The following is a 17,516-nucleotide window of genomic DNA, read 5'->3' on the forward strand; positions in this document are numbered from 1 at the left end:
CAACTTTCGGAATGGAGTTTGTATCGCTGATACGTGTTTCTGACTCTTTGGTCGAGGGTGAGAAATCGTTCTTCGTCCGTGATCGTGAAACGTGATCATAAGCACGACTCTATCACGAGCGCTCAGCCTGTGATCACGCGAGCGAGGGCGAGAAGGGCGAGGTGTTTTGGCGTTGACGATCACTTGTTGCTCTGCTGGAAGTGTGTCTGACCCTTCTGAACTCGAAATGAGCGAAAAGTAAGTAACGTCTGGTTTCTGTTTCAAATTTGTAAGCACTGCTGCACAATATTCGTAAAGTACGTATTTGACATGTGCTGTGTCATTCTGTAGGTGATGAGCATGTTAATTTTTGATGAGACAGTGTTTCTTCTTTAAACGCATGTACATGAGTTATACGTATCGTATGTACTATTTATAATATTTCCCCTTTGAATTTATAATCGAAAATGGGATGTTTTGAAGTTATTTTTCGAGCGCGTCAAGCCTTTTTTTTTTTTTTTTAAATTCGACGGGACAGTGCGTGGCAAAGGTGCGTTTTGAGTTTAATTCCAAGCTAATGTGAATGACGTAGTAATTCTTTTAGTGCGGAAAGAATTCTGGTTTTACGGAACTCTAAGGTGCGGTGTGTAGGAGGCCGAACTCTAGACGTGTGATGAAACTGGGCTAATAGCGAGCGGAGTGAAAGGCGACGCCAACACATGCAGTTGGGCAATATTTCGTGACTGCTCTGTCGTTATCTCCACATCGCCGGCAGGTCAATGTATTGTACAAGTCCTGTCTGTGTGCCAACCGAAGGTGCAATTGCTTTGAATTTAATTATAAAATTCTCGCAATTGGCCAACGGTTCTCAGTAAGACTTCCTTAAGTTTCCTCCTAAACTCCTGCACCCATTTCGCCTTTCAAGATTGCCCCCCTCTTGTACCTATCAGACTTTACAAAGAAAGAGTAACTCCGTCTGTCTGTGGTTAAAAACCTTAGGAGCTACCGGCTGTGGTTTTCTTCCCCATAAATCCTCTTCCGCTGTTTGTTACCCAGACACCCCATCCTCCTTTCCTCTTGATTTACCTGATTTAGCCTCACCAGGTGAAATCTAAACCTGGTAAAATCTAAGACTGTGTTGGAACCCTGAGGCGAAAACAATCGAAACGTCGTGATAAAATAAATCATCCTCAAGTTTACAATGATAACTGGGACGATGCTGATGCGACCTGCCCACCCAAGGCCTGCAGCTGTCACAGACAAACTGTGCATCCAGTTTTTTTTTTAACATTTCGTTGCTGTGGTCCTCGATACTTGATATTAAATTGCCTTTACATTTCAACAGTATTAAAATTTACTGTCGGTGAACTAATAGATTCTCTAGCTGGCAGCAGCACCAGTTTTTGGGAAGTTATCAGCGTGACCAAGGGTAAACAGATTTACCTGGTAATTCCACACCAAATCAACCAATGGCCAAAACATGTAGTCTTCAGATCTTAACAACTTTGTTTTTACATGAGATAGTATTAGCTTAGCAGACTAAAAATAAAAAGGTTGAATTATGTTTATCAACTTTGGTTTTTGAGTTATTAATTTTCGAAAAGTTATTTAAAAAACTTTTTTTTAATTCCTAAGCTTAAGTGCCGGCTGATCACACACACACACACACACACACCACACACACCCCTATATATATATAAACATCCCTCTATATATATGTGTATGTGTGTGTATCTGTATATCTCCCTCTATCTATTTATATCATATTTGGTGACATCCTGTTAACTCAAAGATATTTTCTCAGTCATTTTCAGTTCTAGGATTTAATAATAGATCATGTGGTCATCTGCAAGTTGATAAGAATCAGTCTAGTTGTGGTTGCTGATAGTGAGTTATCTAGAAAGACAATCTCACTTTCTGTAGGCTAATTGATTAAATTATATTATTTCATTGGTATGGCTTTATAATTATCTAAATCGGCTATCACGTTTTTGCTTGTTCTTGATGTCCCGGGTGTAGAATGAAGTACATCAAAATCACAGCTGTTTTATCTGATCGTGTTAATGAGCAGACTTGACTGTTAAAGCTCAAAAGTGCTGGCTGATCAGACATATATATATCTCTATGTCTATATATCTCTATGTCTATATATTACTGTCTATATCTTTATATTTAAAAACAGAAGATGAACACACATTCATTTATATACCTATATCATTTTTATCTATCGGTTTACTTGTCAGAGGTGTGACATAGGTAGTATATAAAAACATGTGTCTCTTCCAGTGCAACATTGTGTCAAAATTTGAACGAAATCTGTGAAGAACTGTCGGAGATTTAAGATTTTGAACAAACAAACATTTACATTTTTATTTATATAGATTAAAAAAAAAAGGTTATTGTTGTCCGTTGTCCATTTCTTTCCCGATTTCCCTGCCTTGCATACGTACATCTGAAATGACCTGGCTGTTTCGATAAAATTCATAATTTGATAAAAAAAAAAAAACCATGTTGTTCCCAAACTTTGTCAAAGTGTGCTCAAATGGTTCATAGCTCGTTGTTGTACTGTAGCGTCTGGTTTTTTTTTTCGTGCGGCAGGCGGTCTGAATACTTTACTCAAATAAACGAGTCGTGCTCCGGCGCGGTCAAAACTGAGTTTTTTCACAAGTGGAGTAACATTGCAGCGAGCTGGTGGGTTTCCTCAGAGTTGTCCTGTTTCCGTCCGCCGAGTGCGTTCCTTCCGTGCTCCTTATTGCATTGCTCCACCCTCACACGTCTCTGATTTCAACAAGACTGTTAACACTTTGTAACTACGCATTGGCGAGTCCCTCCGTGTGTTTTTCACTGTGATTCAGACTAAAAGAGTGGGAAAACTGGTTCAGAGATGACAGCCCGACCAATTAAATTGCTTATTACCAATTTTTTTATGCTGTTGGTTACGAATTAATACGCTCTGAATGTCCGTACACAAATTAATCACTCCTTCGTCCAGTTCACAGTTCGCACAGTGGGTGCAAACCATGTGTACATGTAGACTAGATGTAGAAATAACAAAACAAAAAAAACTTGTCTTTAGTTTTTTTTTTTTTTTAATCCTGTCCGGATTAATGGGTGCCCGGAGAAGTTGGTTCAGATTCGCGGGACTCTACTGTGATGAGATACCCGACAACCAACCTATAGAGAAAATTTTTTTTTATGAATTTGTCGTTTGTATTTTGTTGTGGTTCCTGGAGCGCTCGCCCCCCTGCTTCGAGTCCTTGGGGAGCAGGGTGGCCACAAGGAAAAATGTTTCGTACTAACTTAGGTGAGAAAATAGTACTAGATTTAAAGAAACAAGAAGTACAAAATTATAATTTGTTACGGTTTTAACAATTCAGGAAGTTATTATGACATTGAAACGCTCAAACTTAAATATCACACCACACACACGTACATTCCATAGTTTTTTAAAAAAATTATTACGCTTGATAATAAAACATATTGGAGTTACTGTAATATTATTATATTAAAGAAAAAAATAGTACTACATCTGAGCGTAGATGTACTAGACCACTAACAGTACTAGATCTAGTTGGGAAAGTACTAACTGTGGACACGCTGCCATGCGCCATGTCATTTAAAAAAAGCCTAATTTTGTCTGTAAAAAAAAAACAGTGGTTTTACTCATTAAAAACTACCGACGGGTGTCCACAGGTAGTACTTTCGCACTTAAATATCACACACCACACACACACATACATTCCATAGTTTTTTTAAAAAATAAGTACGCTTAATAATGAAACATATTGGAGTTGCGGTAATATTATTATATTAAAGAAAAAAAGTACCGGATGTAGTACTTTTATAAGTGCCCGGAGAAGTTGGTTCAGATTCGCGGGACTCTTCTACTGTGATGAGATGCCCGACAAGCAACCTATAGAGAAATAATTTTTTATGAATTGGTTGTTTGTAATTGTTGTTGTGGTTCCTGGAGCCTGCCCTTGGTAAGACGTGTTCGCGCCGCAGGGCGGACATCGCGCTGATCGGCCTGGCCGTGATGGGCCAGAACCTGATCCTCAACATGGACGACCACGGCTTCGTGGTGTGCGCGTACAACCGCACCACGGAGAAGGTGGACCAGTTCCTGGCGAAGGAGGCCAAGGGCACGAAGGTGGTGGGGGCCCACAGCCTGCAGGAGATGGTGTCCATGCTCAAGAAGCCGCGGCGCGTCATGATGCTCGTCAAGGGTGAGTGCCCCTCGTCCCGGGAGCCCGGCTTCGCACAGGCGGGTGTCTCAGGGCGTAGTCAACACCCTGTCGGTGGCGGATCCAAGGGGGGGGCCACCAGGGGCAAGTGCGCAACCCCCCACACCCCCCCCCCCACCCCCACCCCGGAAAACCAGTTGTCTGCTACACATTAATATTGCCGGAAAAAGAAAGATTGTTTCTGGGAACCAATAAAACATTTTTAATATAATTAATGAATTTTCTTGTAGAATTATGAAATCTGGTGGTTTGGATGTAAACGTGTAGTGTGAGTAGATTAAATACAACATTTAGTACATTTTAAGACATTTTTGTTTCTCTGGCTATTCTGAAATCCTAGAGTGCCGTCCCCCGCTCAGAGGTGAACCTCTGGATCCGTCCACGGGTCATGCACGGTTCTGTTTGGATTTTTTATTTTTTTATTTAGTTGCAATTTTAAATTAAGTATGATGATGGTAATTTCCTTTCAGAAGATAGAAAAAAAGGAATATATATATATATATATAATGAAATTTTTGGCAGGTTGCACATATACGTTGTAGATGCAAATATTAACTACTTTTTTTTTGTTTAAAGAAAAATAAACATTTTCTTCGACCTTACCGAAATATATGCTCATTTTGGACATCTGGCTATGCATCATTAATGGACGATTTAGGTTTTTCTGCGTTTTCTTGAAAAATCGCGGTAAACTAGAGCTGGGATGATCTTCCCCGGCAGGAAAGACAAGTTCCCCTAAGTTTCGTCTGTAATGACTTAACAGTCGACGAGACGTAAGTCACGTAAATTTAATTTGTAATAGTAATTACTTTTATTTTTATTTTAGAACCCTCTTATTACAAGAATAATCAATTAAACACAAAGACTGCCAATGTTACTCATGTCGTGTGGCAGGCGTGTACTGCCACAATCTGTTTTACACAATGAAAACTCTGCGTGGTATATAATTCTTATCCTCTTACATGCCATGGTATACAATAAATTGTATCCTCTTACATGTCATGATGTATAATCCTATCATCCTCTTATGTGACATGGTATATACTACTATCTTACATGCCATGGTATGTAATACTATCATCCTTTTATGTGACATGGTATATAATTCTAACTTACATGCAGGGCCGCAACTAGAGTCTCTGGCACCCGGGGCATGAATGGATTCATGCGCCCTCCTCTTATTTTGCACATACCACACCAATAAAACGGGGGGCCCTCCCACGGAAAAATGGTGTTATTTAAGCATTTTCCATACCTACATGTAACAGTGCTACTGTAACTTCCATGAATGAACCCACTACCAGTTGTAGTAGGAATTACAATGCAAGCCGGCGATTTCGGCGCCCCCACAGCTTTGCGCCCGGGGCGTATGCCCCGCTTGCGCCCCCCTAGTTGCGGCCCTGCTTACATGCCATGGTATATAATCCTATCATCCTCTTATGTATGGTATATAATTGTATCCTCTTACATGCCATGGTATATAATCCTATCATCCTCTTATGTGACATGGTTTATAATTGTATCTTACATTCCATGGTATATAATTCTATCGTCCTCTTATGTGACATGGTATATAATTCTATCTTACATGCCATGGTATATAATCCTAACATCATCTTATGTGACATGGTATATAATTCTATCTTACATGCCATGGTATATAATCCTGTCCTCTCTTGTTAACTTATGACATTCAGGTAGTTGCCTACTAGACTGAGACTACCTACCAGAGACTGCAGAGGTTAGTTGTCTGTGCGTGATGCTGGGACTGGAGTGCTGACGCGGTGGGGCTCCGGCTGTCGCAGCGGGCCAGGCGGTGGACGACTTCATCGCCAAGCTGGTGCCCCTGCTGGAGAAGGGGGACATAGTGATCGACGGGGGCAACTCGGAGTACCACGACACGCAGCGCCGCACCAAGGAGCTGCGCGACAAGGGCCTGCTGTTCGTGGGCTGTGGGGTGTCCGGAGGGGAGGAGGGGGCTCGCTACGGGCCCTCGCTCATGCCGGGCGGCAACAAGGACGCCTGGCCGCACCTCAAGCCCATCCTGCAGGTGCCGTTCCTCGAGAGATGTTCCGGGTGTCAGCGTTTCACTCGGGACCGTAGTAAAGTCGTGGAAGTTCTCTAGTGGTATAACAATCAGAGGAGGAAAATGGTCATGGTGCATAGTCTTACATGCTGAAAACTGGCGTATACCAGTTCGGCGATTTGTAGACTCTTTAGTTCGTTTCGGAAAAATACAAAATAACTTAACTACCCAAGCAAGAAATTAAATTACAGTGGGACACCGTGCCATTGCATCGTAGCGTATATAGCATTCCATCGTGAGTAATGTTTGAGGATCAAGCATATTTGACACCTAAACCCTTATTTTTTTGTCTCTCGGAATACCGGTCTATGGTCCCTGAGTTGAGAGAACGCCGAACGATGATTCGTTCATTCTAGCAGCATATCCTCTGGTAAACTGAAGGCATGTGGAAAAAAAAAAATCATAAACAAGAGTTTAAGCCTTATGACCGCACATGGCGGAGCGGTGCAGTAATGTCTCAATGGTGTGTCATGCTGCTGGGGAAAAAAACAAAATGGTAACCCGAATAAGTAACTTAGTTGTGATGTACAGTGAGTTACCTTTGTTGTACCCCATGCCCTAGTAGCATGACTACCTTAAAATATTAAGAGATTGATAGAGATAACCTGAAAATATGTTGAGAAATGTAAAAACTTGTGGTTCAGACAATAATTGTGAATCATATGAAAAAAAAATTATAAAATCAAAAACTTTAGTTTAGCGTGAGACATTAAAAACTTATTTTATTAACTAGCAACATTTATTTTTTAAAGGGGTAGTTATTTTATGTTGATAAAACAAATTCAAAATTGTTTAATATTACCAAGCAGGAAATGTGGTTATATTTCCACTGGCCATCTGGGATCACACCATTTTTTGTGCCCATCTTGGATGACATAATTTCTGGTGGCCATATTGGAATTAAGTGTCCCACTCATTAATGCAGCACTTTTCGTTAATGATTATATCATTAGCGAGCAGCCCATTCTTATGTTGTGGCTAGTGCCATGTTCTTGATAACATAGTTTTCAGCTGCCATCTTGTTTTTCATCCAATGGTTATCGCTACTGTCTCATCCTCACATATGTAAGGTTGATTTTCTGTTTCCTTCCACTGTTGTTGTAAAATCTTTTTGCTGTACCGTCAGCCGTACCTGAAATGTCTTTGGTAATTCGTAACTTGGTGGTATTAGTGTGCTTTGTGTTTACGAAGTTGGGTAAAGCTATGGCCGCACACGAGCGCTGTGTCCGCGATGTTCGATAAGCGAGCGAACCACAGCCCGCTGCATCTCCGGTGTCACTGGCCACAGAGAGCCCTGTTCGCTACGTTGGCGACGTCGCCAGGCGTTTGGTTTTCGGCTGTTTTTTTCTAAAAGTCGCTGACTTGACGTATGCGCAGATAAGCGAAGATGTCTGTTTTCGCGCGGAATCGTGCTGTACTCTTATGCGTTTGCTTTTTTTATGATCTTTAATTTTTCTCAGTATTGTGCTTTAAAATAGTCGAGCAGACTGCAAAAGCTCGCCGAAGGATTAAAAAAATAGAAGGCAGGATATGCTCGGGAAATCGATTTCAAAGGGACGCTATAAAAACTTGAGTTGTATTTATTCCGAAATGATCCGTAAAATTTGGCTTTTTTGTCCTCGCAAACAACTGCTTCGTCAAATGGTGTAGTTCTTAAAAAAAAAATCTTATCTTTTTAGATTTACTTCACGAACCCGTTTCTTTTTTTTTAAGTTCAGATGGTCTTGAGAGGCAGTAGAATATCATGATGGTCGGAATCATCACGGGATGCGTGACTCCGATGTCGCGAGCTAGTCGCCCAGCTCGGGAGACGCCAGCAGGCGCGAGGCGGGCTGGTGAGAGCGTGGACCTGGCCTGTGCAGGCGGTGAGCGCCAAGGTGGATGGGGAGCCGTGCTGCGACTGGGTCGGGGAGGACGGCGCGGGCCACTTCGTCAAGATGGTGCACAACGGCATCGAGTACGGCGACATGCAGCTGATCTGCGAGGCCTACCACCTCATGAGGACGGCCCTCTCGCTGTCCCACGACCGCATGAGCCAGGTGACGCTGCCCCCCCGCCGTCTGCCCCTGGTTCACCTCGCCGCTTCACGACTCATTGTCAGGGACCGGAAAGATTCGCGTTTTCGATGACCTTCAGGATAGACCACACAGTCCTCGGTATACTCTGGGAAAATAACAGCTGTTCATTGGCTGCTGATTTGCGAGTCGTCTCAACCGGTTTGCCTGTGATACGATACTTCCTTGGTTGAGTGTTTCCCATTGGCCCAGAGGGCGTCCGGATGGACAGTGAGCCGATGGCGAGAGCAGCTTAAAGGTACGTGTGTGTTTGAATTTTAGCCTATCGCGAAATGAATCCGCGAATTTTTCCGGTCTCTACTCGTTGTCACTATCCTCTACTGTCATTAACACACAGTGCAATAGACATTAACAATAAAACTACAAAAATTACATATATATACATATATAAGCTTACACTAGCTTAAATTCAAATCGTTCCGTTCGTCAGTTGTATACCTAGGTTTGGATTTAAACCATAGTTCTAGAGATAACTTAACTTATTGAAAGACACTCTAGCACTTAAAGGTAAGTTTACGTTAAAAATTCATCTGTTTTTTTAGATAAGCAATTATGATTAAAATCAATTGAGTGTGTTTTTCTAGTATTATTGTTATGTACACTACTTCGTAAGATAAGTTACTGTAAATTGTTTTTAACAAACAACAAACATAGTAAAACTGAATGTTGAGAATTGAGTGGTTGAGGCCAGAGTCCTTATGACATCAATCTTGATGAGACGTTACACTCTTAATTGTCATTCGTTCACAAAATGTACACTCATCATTTCGCTTTGAAATGAAAATAATTTCTTCCCTTTGCCTAAAGAAGACCATAATGAAGAAAGGTTAGACACCATTAGTTTGTAAATCCAAATAAATTTTAGAATTATAAGAATAGTTTTACAAAAAGTGAATCTATGTATATTCGCCGGTCAACGAAAAAGGTTTAATTCGGGTTGAGGAAAGTTTTTGTAAGTAATCATATTGATAAGTATATTATCAGCTATGTTAATACTGTTCCAAATCATTCAGGTTATATTCAAGTTTCGATCTAATTAAGGACATGTAGAGTGTTAGGATGGAATCAGTAGTCGTTGCAGGAAAAGTAATGTATGTATATGATGAGGGCAAGCATTGGTTCGGGAGTTGGAGATTATAGAAACATCATAGAAATGGTAGAATAATTTTGAGTCTAAAATGATTCCCAAGTCTTTTAAAAAGTGAGGTTTTTGGAATAGGTGTGTTGTGTAGGATTGATTGGTAGATATTTCACGAACACTAACGTGCGAGTAGTCAGCAGGGCTCAGTCTGTGTCGACAGTAGCGTGCGTGACCCGGACGGAGGGGGCAGGGCGTTGTCGAGTTGTAACAGCCCTGGTCGTCCCGCAGGTGTTTGAGGACTGGAACAAGGGCGAGCTGGACTCCTTCCTCATCGAGATCACCAAGGACATACTCAAGTTCAAGGACGCCGATGGTCAGTGCACCTGCGTTGCAGCCGAGACGTCGCGTCGTTCGCGCCGGAATGTTGGCCGTTCGTCTCGGACTAGATTCATTACAAGTTCCGAGACCTTTAAAACTAAACTGTGCTTATTCTATATAATATCTTGTTTCTGGGTGCCAGTGTGTGTTATGTGAAACTGTGGCATTTTTCGGAACATAAATTCATAATTAGTTAGCTGTATATTATTTTTAATTTATGAGGAACAAAGCTTGAAAATAATACTTTTCACGTCTTTTTTGCCAGCTCACTGAGATGAGTATGGGTAGTGGAAACTCTTAAAGCCAAGTTTACAGGCTTTTTTTTTTGACGTGAATACGTCTTGTAAATCATGATGCCAGTTTGAAAAGTGGAGTGTAAATAAAAATAGAATGGATTTTAAGACGTTTCGGCTTGTTTCTGTGTGTGTGTGTGTGTATGTGAATGTGTGTATGTGAATGTGTGTATGTGAACGTGTGTATGTGAATGTATGTATGTGAATGTATGTATGTGAATGTATGTATGTGAATGTGCACGTATGTGAATGTGCATGTGTGTGTGTATGTGAACGTGTGTGTGTATGTGAACGTGTGTGTGTTGGTACCAGATGTAATGTTCTGAGAGCGCTACACGCCCGCCTGCAGGGAAGCCGCTGGTGGAGAAGATCCGGGACTCGGCGGGGCAGAAGGGCACGGGCAAGTGGACGGCCATCGCGGCGCTGGACTACGGGGTGCCCGTCACGCTCATAGGGGAGTCCGTGTTCGCGCGCTGCCTGTCGTCGCTCAAGGAGGAGCGCGTGCACGCCTCGACGGTGCTCAAGGGCCCGGCCAGCAGCGTCTACGACGGCGACAAGGACCAGTTCCTGGAGCACATCAGACAGGTGGGCCGAGGCTCTCCTCTGGGTCCTGACCTGTGAGCCCGGTTGCTGGTGGGGCGGCAAGGCTGACGGACCCCTTCTCATTTCCCCCCCGCTCATGTCTTCACCTCTCTCTCTCTCTCTCTCGTGATTTTTTTAAGTAGTAGTCAATGTCCAAGTTGTCAAGAAGCACTTTATGTTGGGAGGTTCACGTTTGAAGCCTATAAAGGAGTGTTGACGTTCCGACACGTTTGGAAAAGTTGACGCAATCGTTTGCTGGAAGTAGACATTGAAAATAAGAGTTAGTGTTTTGAGTTTTTTTTTTTTTTGTGTTGGGGGGGGGGGGGGGGGGGGGAGGTCTATGACTAGTTGTAAATTGGAAGTGTTTTTTTGTGATAGTATTGTTTGGGATTATTTTCCTCAGCGGCCAAAAGTAGATGTTTTAAAGTTGCATACGCAAAGTCTAGTCGTGAGTGAGTATTTGATTCAACATGATTGAAGGATAAATATTAACCAAAAAAAAAAAAAAAATAAGTCTTGGCTTAAAAATTCTCTTAATTTTTTCATTTTGCTGAACTCAGCATCTAAATATACTGCTAGTGCACATCTAATTGAGTAACTTTTTAATTACTTTTTGGTCTAGAAGTGGTCAGGTCGATGTAGACAGTGGCGTAGCCAGGATTTGTGTATGGGGGGTGTTAAGAAGCATGGCCCCCTCACCCCCCCTATTAAAGCGTGGGGTCCGGGGGTCGTCCCCCCGGGAAAATCTGGATTTTAAGGTGTAAAATAGTGCTATTTTAGCAGTTTTCGGTACTTAAATTTAAATATTGTAATGGTAAAATTTTTATTAATTTTAATATGAAATTTGTTTGAGTGATGAATAAGAAATTAAAGATTTGGAGCGGGGGGGGGGGGGGTTTGAACCCCTTAACCCCCCCCCACCCCCCTGGCTACACCCCTGGATGTAGATGTGTGTAGGGGCTTGACGTGACACATGTTCGTAGTGGTAATTTGGTAAATGAGGTGGTTTCGGGTGCGAGTGCTGGAGAAGCGAGCGGGTGTTTCCGTCTCCCCCAGGCTCTGTACGCCTCCAAGATCGTCTCGTACGCGCAGGGCTTCATGCTGCTCCGCGAGGCGGCCAAGGAGTTCGGCTGGAAGCTCAACTACGGGGGAATCGCGCTGATGTGGCGCGGCGGCTGCATCATCCGGAGGTGCGTGTCGCGTCGTCCGTGCCTCATATGTTCGATCCCGCGGCGTGGGCGCACGTCGTGTCAACACTGGTGTTTTGTCTAGAGAGATAAAAACGACACAATTAGTGACGATGCACTTGCAAACAACTCGATTGGCAGCGAGCGTGCACGATAGCACAACTCACCGCCGTGGTGGTTCAACAACAACTGTTGCTTCGTTGCCGGAAGCTGCAGGGCTACCCGCCGCGGCAGGCAGACATCTTGAAAAACTTGGCGCTGCTAGCAAGCAGCGCGGGAAGTTCAAAATTCAAGTGTTTCAAACACTATACACTAAATTACACACAATATTTACAAGTCCAAAGAGCTGGTTATAGTGTTCTCATTTTCTGTTGAGTTGTTTTCGCACTGGAAACAGCAAATGCACAAACTTCTAAACCAGACGTCACCACTATGTCCATTTATTTAGGGGGAAAAAACTCATGATTTGTCGATGACCCGTTTTATTATACTATATATTATTGTAGTAAAATTATGAAAATGAATATGAAGCTCATTTTTTTTCCGTAGTATTACTTTTTTATTTTAATTTCATCATTAATTTATACAATATTTTAACGGTTATTTGATATTGAATGGCGTTTTCCGTTTTATTGACACTTAATGTAACTAAAAATTTTTAGCTATATTTTTATTAACGTAGTAACATTTCATAAAAATTCTTATAAAAAATTAATTATTATTATTAAAAATTCTGGAAGAAACAAGGGACTTTGTTTGACAGAAAGAGTGGTCACCCTGGTAACTAAAATTTTGAGCTATATTTTTATTAATGTAGTAGTAACATTTCATTAAAATTTTTATAAAAAAATTTAATTATTAAATATCCTTGGGAGAAAGAAGGGACTTGGTTTAACGGAAAGAGTGGTCACCCTGGTAACTAGAATTTTTAGCTATATTTTTATTAACGTAGTAGCATTTCATGAAAATTCTTAGGGAGAAAAAAAAATTGTTAAAAAATCGCTGGGAGGAACTTGTAACTTGTTTTGACCGCGAGAGAGATCACCCTGGCGAAGCGCGGGCAGGGAAGGGGAAGAGAGAGCCGGAGGGTATGCGTGCGTGCGTGCCTGCGCAGCGCGTTCCTGGGCAACATCAAGTCTGCGTTTGAGCGCAACCCGGGGCTGTCCAACCTGCTGCTGGACGACTTCTTCCGCGCCGCCGTGCACCGCTGCCAGGAGTCGTGGCGCACGGTGGTGGCCACGGCAGCGCGGCTCGGAATCCCCACGCCCTGCTTCAGCACGGCGCTCGCCTTCTACGATGGCTACCGCTCGCACTCGCTGCCCGCCAACCTCATCCAGGTGGGCCCGTCTCTCACCGTTCATGCACCGATATCCAGGGGCGCAACAACTAAATTTCCAAAGGGGGCAGCAATTTACCTTATTATAAAGAATCATCGATCCCCCTCGCTATTGAAGCGGCGGGGGGGGGGGGGGATCCGGTGGTCCTCCCCTGGGAAAAACTGTATTTCAAGGTGGAAAATGGTGCTATTCAAGCAGTTTTATTATCTAAAAAATTGAATACACAGCACTTTCTTTGCCCCCGTTTGCCCCCCACTTCAAGGTTTCAGAGGGGGGGGGGGGCGATTTACCCTCCCCCCCACTCCTGTTGTTGCGCCCCTGCCGATATCCATTATATTTAGTTTTAATGCATGTGTTTTTTTTTTAATTTTACTGTGTGTTGATTCTTTTTAAGGCCATATTTTGCTGTCTTTTGATAGTAATTTTGAGGTCGTAGTTATTCTGACCAGAAAAATATAATTTGATGCTGAACACTAATTATTTTACAGGAGGAACTATTTTCAGCCTTTCTACCTTGTACCGTATTTATCCGCGTATGGATCGCACGTTATTATGTTTAAAAAAACGTACTGCAATCCGTATTCTAGTTTTTTTGATTTTTCGTTTTGGATTTTAAAAAAAATTAACATTGCACTATGTGAAAATTTAGTCCGGACTTGCAAATTGGTCACGACAAGGGGACGTGACCCAGGAAAAGAGGACTCCCAGCGACCTTGTTCTCTGGCTCTAGTGCTTGTACATTTCCTCTTGTCAGCTGTTCACGCAGAGAGACTGTCGCATCTGAGCACAGGACTACGCATCACACGGATAATTGAATCGTGTGGCCCAGCGTCTCAGCTTCGAAGGTTAAACTGGTGGCTGGTATGCTTTCACGCAGAAAGCGTGCTTCCTTGGTTTTACTTTCACGTAATAAGTCATGGTCACTTTATTGTTACTTTTATAAAGTGTTGTGAAAATAATTTTTTTTTAATAGTTTTTTTAAGAATCTTAACTTATGTAACATTTACAAGGTTCGTCATTGATTGCTACGACTTGATTCGTGTAGTTTGTGTGTGTCGAGTGTTCCTGGGTTGTGAATTGAGGACCTCGCGTTGCCCGACTGCGAGAGCTCGGGAATGCCGCGGTGGCTCGCGCCGTGAGACCCGCGCGGTCGCGCCGTGTTGCGCAGGCCCAGCGGGACTACTTCGGGGCCCACACGTACGAGCTGGTGTCCAGCCCGGGCAGGTTCCAGCACACCAACTGGACCGGCCGGGGGGGCAACGTGTCCGCCAGCACGTACCAGGCGTAGCGGCTCCCCCCGCCTGCCGTGTCCCCTGGGACCCAGCGCTCGGGGGGGAGGCCCGTCGTCCGGCCGCTTCACGACACGCTCACGTTCCGTGAAACATCTTGGACATCTGTGAAGATACCCTGGCTCATCGGAAAGAAAAGAAAATCAATTGGACGCAGTTATGCGAAAAGGAACCAACCCCCATGAAACATATTCTGAGCATTTTGAAGTTAAAAGTTAATTATAAATTGTAATTCTCGTATCGATAACATAATGTGGGTGTAATTTTAATGGTCTAGTATAAGTACTGATGTAATAATAGCAACGACGGTACGATCAACCTTGTACTATTTTAATTTAATTTTCAAATAAAAATATATAACAAAATTGTGGGTTGGTTACTTTTTGCTTAACTACGTCCAATTGTGCTATAAAAAAATAATAATTGGGTACTGTAGATTCTTTTTGTTTACACGCCTTGATTTTTTTAACTATATGTCTGTGGGTTTTACGAAATACTATTACAATTTACATTTTTTACTACATACTTTCTTGTAGCTTGTAACTTTTTTATTTTCTGGTCTTCTAGCATTTTTAAAACTGGAGTATTTTTTTTAGTGTGTCCAGTAAACCTTATAAAAACAGTTCGTAAATGAACACAACTTGTGTTTTGGTTATAAAAAAAAATAGACAAATATAATAATTTTTTTATTTGGGAAGTACCTGTGTTATTGAAGGAAATGTGGGACAAGCTCTGATTTAAAAGTATTACCCTTGTCTGTCGCAATTGTTCACGATTCTGCACGCGTGTCGGGAATGCAGGTATGGGTTGCTCCTGCTACAGTTATATCATGGGGAAGCTGGTGTTTTATAGGATATTTAAGCCGCTAGGGCAGGTTCGGACGCTGGTACGCCCGGTAGCACGCTTGGCTAGTGACGTAGGCTTGAGTAGTCCGGCCGTGTGGCGACTGGCTAGGTGAACTCTAGCGAGCGTGGTTCGTCACAGCGGTCTTATTTCGCGGGGCGTGGTTTATGTTTATAGTAAACATATATATATATATTTGGTTCCTCAATTTATTTATTAAAGTCTCCATTTTTAGCAAAATATTTTAACAGCTGAAAGGGAGTGAGTTGTCTTTAAGCAGATTTCCTCAGTTGAGTTTGTGAAATGTCTTGTACTTATTTCTTTACTTTATCACGGGGCAAATTAGTGGGAATAGTAATTCACTTTGGAATCTGACCGGTATATTTTCCAGAAAATTGACGCATTTGCTACACAATAGGTGGTCTTTCTAAACTAACTAAGCCTTTTAGTCTCCAAAAGTCTTTCATGTATGTTCTTTGTATGATGTCACTAATTCACAGAGTTACTTTTAAATGAGAATAGTGAGTGGTTCCTAGTTGTGGCCATAGTAGGTTTCATTTCTCACACTATGTTATGTTCTTTAAAAACAAGATTTTAATTTTAACTGACGATTCCAAATTTTTATAAGTTATAAAATTTAAATTCTGATATATATGTTTCCACATTTGTATCACTGATTGTCAGTGGTGCAGTTAATTTTCTTTCACCAAAGTCATTATAAATGTTGTGTTTTAAATTATGTATGTCAGTCTCTGAAAATGCTAAACCTCATATGTATGACACAATTGGCAGCATATTTTTGTACATTAATTGTAAAATCGTCAAAAGTTGACTCAACAAGGTTTTGCCTTTATTGCTTGAATATACACTTTACACGTTTATGTAGAGCATTCTCGGGAAACAGGTAACACTAACACTTGTTCCTGTAGTAAAAAATCATTCCAAACGTTGGTGTCCTGGAACAGTGAAAGCACGCTTGCTCTTGAAGGTTTTTTGAGACTGCCAATAAACTGTAACATTTGTGAGCACGTGGTGTAACTAGTGTGTGTGTGCCCTGGAGTGGAAATGAAAATTAGCATATTTTTCATGTACTTTAGTTGTAGCATGTAAACTGGTGCAAATATTGACGTAGAACATATCCTGCCATTGATGTTACGTTGAACCGTCAATTATTTCCCCCTCCATCCTATTTTAAAACATGGGAGTGTAGTACAAATAATGCTTTTGTTTTAAGACTAGGACATTAACCATAATTGCCTTTTGTGTTGGGATATGTGGAACATGCTATAATCTTTAGCAACAGCTTGCTTTCAATGTTTGTTTACGTTAAAAGTAGTACAGTGCTGTGTTTTTTTTCCATGTTTGTTATTGGTGACGTGCTGTTAAAATGTTGATATGCATTTTGTCCTTGAAAAGTGTCTGGTACATGTGTGTTGTTAAAGCAGTTTGTTAAAGGTGTTAGTGAAAATTACTTTGCAAAATATAAGTAGTGATGATTCTTAAAATATACATATATTTTCTGTATTTTAATAAGTACTAAATAAGGGTGTGTGTGTGTGTGTGTGTGGAATTATTTCCAAGGATGAAACAGCGTAGGATCAGGAAACAAATTTACTAAAATTTACATTGCTTACTAATTTTGCAGCACGAAAATATTTTATTTACATACACTGAATGGCTTGGGTGTGGTCATGCTGACAATGTGTCTCTTTTATAAGAACATACGTAGCTCATTCTGATGGCTGTAAAAGTCAAAAGTGGGATTAAATATTTGATAATTTTATGGAAAATGTTTTTTGTTAAACTATGCAGATTTCATTACTGTATGTTTGGATTGTATGCTAATGTTGCATTAAAAGAATCCTGAGGACTGTACAGTTATAGTGATTAACTTTACTATGATTTTTTTTGACGTGATATCTTATAAATTGATGAACACCAGCTGCACGCACGAAAAATTGTCACGTTCCGCCTGAGCCGAGCGTCCGAGAACCGGCCAACCACCGTGCGAGAAAATATCTATACATAATATCAAACAGGTTAAGGCAAGCTTTTTAACTAGGTAATTGTCCGTGATTTTATTCAAACAAATTATTTAAATTAAATTTGCAAAAACTGTAAATAATATTTAAAGATTGAAAA

General features: G+C 41.4%; 1 protein-coding gene across 1 annotated transcript; it reads left to right on the forward strand.

Moving 5' to 3' along the window:
• Positions 1-60: 60 nt before the first annotated feature.
• Positions 61-17,249, forward strand: LOC134541280 (6-phosphogluconate dehydrogenase, decarboxylating). The gene is made up of 9 exons (XM_063384585.1): positions 61-237; positions 3,985-4,205; positions 6,029-6,273; positions 8,172-8,348; positions 9,754-9,838; positions 10,486-10,721; positions 11,775-11,908; positions 13,020-13,242; positions 14,411-17,249. Exons 1-9 carry the CDS (start codon positions 227-229, stop codon positions 14,528-14,530), a joined length of 1,452 nt encoding a protein of 483 aa, XP_063240655.1. The 5' UTR covers positions 61-226; the 3' UTR covers positions 14,531-17,249.
• Positions 17,250-17,516: the final 267 nt, after the last annotated feature.

This window comes from Bacillus rossius, chromosome 18, assembly GCF_032445375.1.
Source record: "Bacillus rossius redtenbacheri isolate Brsri chromosome 18, Brsri_v3, whole genome shotgun sequence".
Lineage (NCBI taxonomy): Eukaryota > Metazoa > Arthropoda > Insecta > Phasmatodea > Bacillidae > Bacillus > Bacillus rossius.